The sequence below is a fragment of the Lagopus muta genome, chromosome W (genome assembly GCF_023343835.1).
Source record: "Lagopus muta isolate bLagMut1 chromosome W, bLagMut1 primary, whole genome shotgun sequence".
Classification (NCBI taxonomy): domain Eukaryota; kingdom Metazoa; phylum Chordata; class Aves; order Galliformes; family Phasianidae; genus Lagopus; species Lagopus muta.
Genome location: NC_064471.1, coordinates 4,123,789 through 4,129,788, shown reverse-complemented (window position 1 = coordinate 4,129,788; position 6,000 = coordinate 4,123,789). Strand labels below are relative to the sequence as shown.

Genomic DNA, 6,000 nt, shown 5'->3' with positions numbered 1-6,000 from the left:
CTATAACTTCCTGAAAGGAGGTTGTAGTGAGCTGGGGGTCGGCCTCTTCTCTCGTGTCATTAGTGATAGGACCAGGGGGAATGGTTTCAAGCTACGGCAGGGGAGATTCAGGCTGGACATCAGGAAGTATTACTGTTCAGAAAGGGTGGTCAGGCACTGGAATGGACTGCCCAGGGAGGTGGTGGAGTCACCGACCCTGGGGGTGTTCAAGGAAAGACTGGATGTTGTGTTGAGGGACATGGTTTAGTAGGAACTATTGGGAATAGGTGAACGGTTGGACTGGGTGATCTTTTAGGTCTTTTCCAACCTTAGTGATTCTATGATTCTATGATTCTATGATTTCAGCATTGCAGAAAAAATGCCTCGTTCTGTACTTGCAGCTTGTCCCATTTTATTTAACAATCTGTCCAATTCCCTAGTCCTTACCTCCCTATTTCAACTTACCAACCGCGGCTCGTGGGAGGAAGCGACGGCTTTGTCATATGGAGTCCGAGATTCCCGGGTTTCGGCACCAAATGACGGAGACCAGCTCAAGACGCCTGGGACAGATGGGCTTAGGCTCTGGTGGCGCAAGAAGCAAAGTTTATTGTTGTTACAGGGTTTTTATATCTTTTAGCTACAGGAGTATACAATACTTAAATCAGATAACATTCATGTGGCTGACAGCAATACATCATTACTTAATTAGCTCTTTGTATTATGATCAGTACACTGATCAAAAGGCGTTCTCTCCACAGAACATGTTCTGCTCTTGGTCACGGAACGAAGAAGCTGTAGCTTATGCTTGCTAGTTTCACATGGCAGTCCTTCCCTTTCAGGAGGGGCCGCATGTTTCACGTGGCAGTCCTTCCCTTTCAGGAGGGGCCGCGTGTTCCCTGTTTGACCCTTTCAGGCCAGCCAGGTCTGTTTTGCTTAACAGTCTTCCTCAGAACCTCAGCAGGAAATTCCTTTGTTCTTATCTTTCTGGCCTTGCCAGCAGATAAGAGGGAGCAGGGAGGCACCAACTTGTATCTTGCCTTCGCAGGATACAATGGTATCATCCCCCAGCCTTCCATAGCAAACAGGAGTTATTTGGTCATAGGCTAGATCTTCTGCCAGTAAACAGTCCTGAGCACTATCTTCCGAAGGCAAAGAGCTTCAAAGATGTAAAATTGTCCACACAGTGATGTTGATTGCCACACAACATGCATCACTTGCCTCCTCAACAAAATAACTCAGGAAGCAAGCTTTGAGCCAAAAAAACAAAGAAGGATTCTCACAGCTTACCGCCAGAAATAGCAGTTTTCTACAAAACTACATGTATTGCAAGAAATTGCAGCTCTATCCCCCAAAAAACAAAATTTTCACACCAGAACACCTGTTTTCTCCACAGAAATACGATCTTTTCTGCAGGAAATATATTTTCCCCCAGAAATTGCAGCTTTGTCCTAAGTAGATGACATTTCCTCCCAGAAATACCAATTTTCAATCCAAATACGTGATAATTTCCCACAGAAACATCCCTTTCCTATCCAAAAATATGACATTTTTTTCCCAGGAATGCCAGTTTTCTTTGCAAAAACATGACATTTTCTACAAGAAATATGACATTTTCTCCCAGAAATTGCAGTTTTCTCCGAAGTAGATGACATTTCCTCCCAGAAATACCAATTTTCTACCCAAATAGATGATATATTCCCCCAGAAATATCAGTTTTCTATTAAAAAATATGACATATTTTCCCAGGAACAACAGTTTTCTCCTCAAGAATATGACGTTTTCTCCTTAAGAATGGGACATCACCTCCCAGAAATGCCAGATTTCTCCCGAAAGTATACAACTGTTTCAAACAGTTAGGCCCATTTTCTCCCCAAGAATATGACGTTTCCTCGCCGAAATTCAAGTATTCTGTCCCAAAATAGGACATTTTCGCCCAGAAATACCAGATTTCTCTCTCAAAAAAAATGACATTTTCTGCCGGAAATACCAGCTTTCTCTCGGAAATACGACAGCGTCTCCCAGAAATAGCAGTTTTCTCACCAAAAATTTCACACTTTCTGCCAGAAACAGCAGTTTTCTACAAAAAATACGGCATTTATTGCAAGAAATTGCAGTTCTCTCTCCCAAAATACATAATTTTCACACAAGAACACCTGTTTTCTCTACAGAAATACGATCTTTTCTGCAAGAAATATGATATTTTCCCCCAGAAATTGCAGTTTTGTCCTAAGCAGATGACATTTCCTCCCAGAAATACCAATTTTCATTCCAAATCCGTGATATTTTCCCCCAGAAACATCAGTTTTCTATCCAAAAATATGACATTTTTTTCCAAGGAATGCCAGTTCTCTTTGCAAAAACATGACATTTTCTACAAGAAATATGACATTTTCTCCCATAAATTGTAGTTTTCTCCTAAGTAGATGACATTTCCTCCCAGAAATTCCAATTTTCAATCCAAAAACATGATATTTTCCCCCAGAAACATCAGTTTTCTATAAAAACTTTCCCAAATATATTTCTCCCCAAATATACGGCCGACAACTCGGAGTAAAACAGCCGGCTGCAGTACATTATTCTCGGCGACCGAGAAACACGAGTCCGCTGCTGAATGTGAAGAGGCATTACGGGAGAAGCATGATTTCTCGGGCAGCAACTGCAAACGCTCCGGAGTGGTTCACCGTGAATGCGGCTTTCGTCGCGTAAGAGCGAAGTCATGCCATTCCAATGCCGAGAACGTCCAAATACAGACGCATAAGTTTTCTGCGACGGGGGGTTCTTTTGCCGCAGGACAGAAAGTATTGCTCTCACCTTTTTCCAATGTTCACCTTGAGAGCACCATATCTGTCCCTCCTGGAATTTCCAGTTGCCTGTTTAGAGAGCCTTTTGCCTTCCACTCATTTTGTCACAGAATGCAGACGTGGAGCCACGAAGAACCACACTACAATGAATGGTCACTCAAATTAAAGGCATGGACACTACATTCATAGCCAGGCGTAGTGCATTTCGCATATATGCACGCAGGGGAAGTCAAACCCGCTCCTTTCCGATGTGCGGAGAATAGATGACAACTCGGAGTAAAACAGCCGGCTGCAGTCCACTATTCTCCGCGACGGAGAAACATGATACCGCTGCTGAATGCTGTGAGAATCCTTCTTTGTTTTTTTGGCTCAAAGTTTGCTTCCTTAGGTATTTTGTTGAGGAGGCAAGTGATGCATGTTGTGTGGCAATCAACATCGCTGTGTGGACAATTTTACATCTTTGGAACTGTTTGCCTTCGGAAGATAGTGCTCAGGATTGTTTACTGGCAGAAGATCTAGCCTGTTACCAAATAACTCCTGTTTGCTATGGAAGACTGAGGGACAATGCCATTGTATCCTGCGAAGGCAAGATACAAGTTGGCGTCTCCCTGCTCCCTCTTATCTGCTGGCAAGGCCAGGAAGATAAGAACAAAGGAGTTTCCTGCTGAGGCCCCAGAGCCAGAAGCTGCCACTCAAAGGAGAGCTGACTCGACCACTTTGGATTTGAGCTGTCACTCCAAAGATAGCTGACTTCACCACTTTGAAACCATTGAAAAGGGGCCATCATCACCATGGTCGTCTCTCCTCGTCCTTCTCACCGTCGTCGTTGTCAACAGGACAACTCTGCCTGACGACCCACCGCTATTGAAGATCAAAGACTGAACTACGAACCTCGCTGGATCCATGGTGGTGACTATGTCCCTCTTGCTGCCTATAAAGATTCCTTGCCTCTTCTTTCCTATCTTTTCTATCTCCCTCCTTCCCTTCCCCATTACCCTAATTCATAATAGTGTCCGCCCTCCCCTTCCCCATTTCCCTGATTAAGATTTGTAATAAACTGGTCGGACCAACATTTGAACCGTTGCTTCTTAATCTCACGCCGGGTATATAGATAATAAAAGAACCTCTTCTCCCTCCTATAAATTGGAGCGAGACATTTATTTAATGGCGTAGTCGTTGCAGGATACCCACCGTGAGAGTGTTGTCCTTCCAGATATAGTCTGAAACTTTCTTTGTGTGCACTTCCTGGAGTTGCATGGAGCGATAGTTTTGAAAACTTAGACGTGAGTCCTTCTCCAGGAAGACCGCTCCACATTCTGAAACTTTATAGTTTATGTGTATACCTCTCGGGGACGTATGAATTAATTTTGATTAAGTGTGTGCCTCCTCGAGAAGACCTCTCTGAATTTTGCGATTTTAAGTGTCTTGTAACTTAAGTGTGAAATTTGCATCTTTTTGTGTGCTCCCCTCAGACAAAGGGAAGAGTGCTTTGAGCATTTGCATTTGTAAAGTGTCTGTTTCCCTGGGGAGATAAGGAGTCACTTGAGCTTTTGAATACGTGCACCTCCCTTAGTGTAGGTCTCTCATTGTATTGAAAAAATGAGCGACAGCATTGCCACCATGAAAAGTGAAGATGTATTATTTGATCTTTTAGAAAAACATGGTGCTCGACCCTCTTTATCAGGTATGGATTGGGCACGACAGAACTGGTATAACTTGCAGAGTGTTTCGGACCGTATTAGTGTTCTGCAAAACAATGCTCGTACCCGAGCTGGAAAAGGAAAGTCGTTTATTTGTGCCGTACTCGGGGCTACTTTAAAAGCAGCCGTGGAGTTCCGAGATGAAAAGCATTCGGCAGAACTCCAAACCATAGAAGCACTACAGGAATCGGTTAGAGTTACACAAGAATTGGTAAAAACTCTGCAGAATCAAATAGTTAATCTCGAGGAACAATTAGAAAGAGAGAAACGTAATTCGGCTTTGTTGCAAATGGCTTTTAAGGAGCTGCTAACGTGTAAGCATGCCAGCGATACCATCACCCATAGTTTGCCTCGAGAAAAAACTTTTCCTCAGGTGGAACTACCAGGAATGAAGGAAAGGCTAGATAAATTAGAAACTCCAATAGCCTCATTGCGTCCTTTGATAAAAACTGAATACACATTCGATAACAGTGAGGATCTAGATCCTCAAATTAATGTTAAAGAAATTCCCTTCTCAGCCACTGAACTAGCGAAATTGAAAAAAGATTTTAGCCGCTCTCCAAAGGAATCAGAGACAGAATATGTATGGAGGGTTAGCCTCACTGGTGGCGACCAGATTCGGTTAACAGAAAAGGAAGCAGAAGGTTATTGGGGACCAGGAGTATTTTTAACTACTGGTAACAATCGTGCTCCCTGGTCATTAACACAAAGGGCTGCCTATTGGGCAGGTGGTCTCAACCCTTTAGAACGGGGAGACCCTCTTGCCATTACTGGAACAACTGATCAGTTAGTAGAGAGTGTTCAAAAGGCTGCTTGTCTCCAAATGATGTATGATAGAAAGCTGCAGCCACACCATGAATCACCTATGATGATGCCTGTTGATCCTGAGAGAATGACTGCTTTAATTAAGGGGCTTCCAGAGTCGTTAAAACCTATAGGTATACAACTGCAAGGAAAAATACAGGTAATGTCTCAGGGAGAGAGAACCCAGCCAGTGTTAGAAGGAACTGTAACCCCCAACCATCTGCAGTCAGGAAACAAAGTGTGGACGTGGGGAGAAGTTGCTCAAGAGTTAATTAACTATGGAAGGAAATATGGGCCAGTAGTTTCTTCCTCCACTAAACTTGAGCCAAGAGAAGTAAGACTTGCAGCAGTCAGCCTTGCCCCCAGGCCTCCTAGCTCAAAGCTCAGTGGGACTGGAAGGGTCTCACTGTCAGTAAAAACAGGTAGGCGAAATATTGATCATAAACGTAATTGTCTCTGGACACTGGGCTGGCAAAAGGGTGTTCCACGAGATTTGATGAATGGATTACCCACTGTCAGGTTGGAGAAATTAGTTGACTGGTGGCCAGAACAAAAGCTCCAGAATCCTGAGGAAAGCAAAACCCCAGGTCCTAGGGTCTCTCCCAGGGAACCTGAACGGCTATCCAAGCCATTAGAAAACTGACGTCTTCGCCCCTCCCAAGTGAGCGGGGTGGGGGCAGTGAAGGGTGGATGCATGAGAAAGCTCACAACAAAGG

The 6,000-nt window shown here is 43.9% G+C and overlaps 1 protein-coding gene across 2 annotated transcripts in view; it reads right to left on the bottom strand.

Moving 5' to 3' along the window:
* Positions 1 to 321: 321 nt before the first annotated feature.
* Positions 322 to 6,000, bottom strand: part of LOC125686409 (ras GTPase-activating protein 1-like) — a 259,593-nt gene continuing 253,914 nt past the window's right edge. Inside the window, exon 23 of one of the 2 annotated variants that reach the window (XM_048930352.1) lies at positions 322 to 561. In XM_048930352.1, coding sequence (XP_048786309.1) covers positions 436 to 561 — 126 coding nt within the window. In that variant the 3' untranslated portion in view covers positions 322 to 435. The remainder of the gene's footprint in view (positions 562 to 6,000) is intronic. The other variant, XM_048930354.1, reaches the window with a different exon arrangement.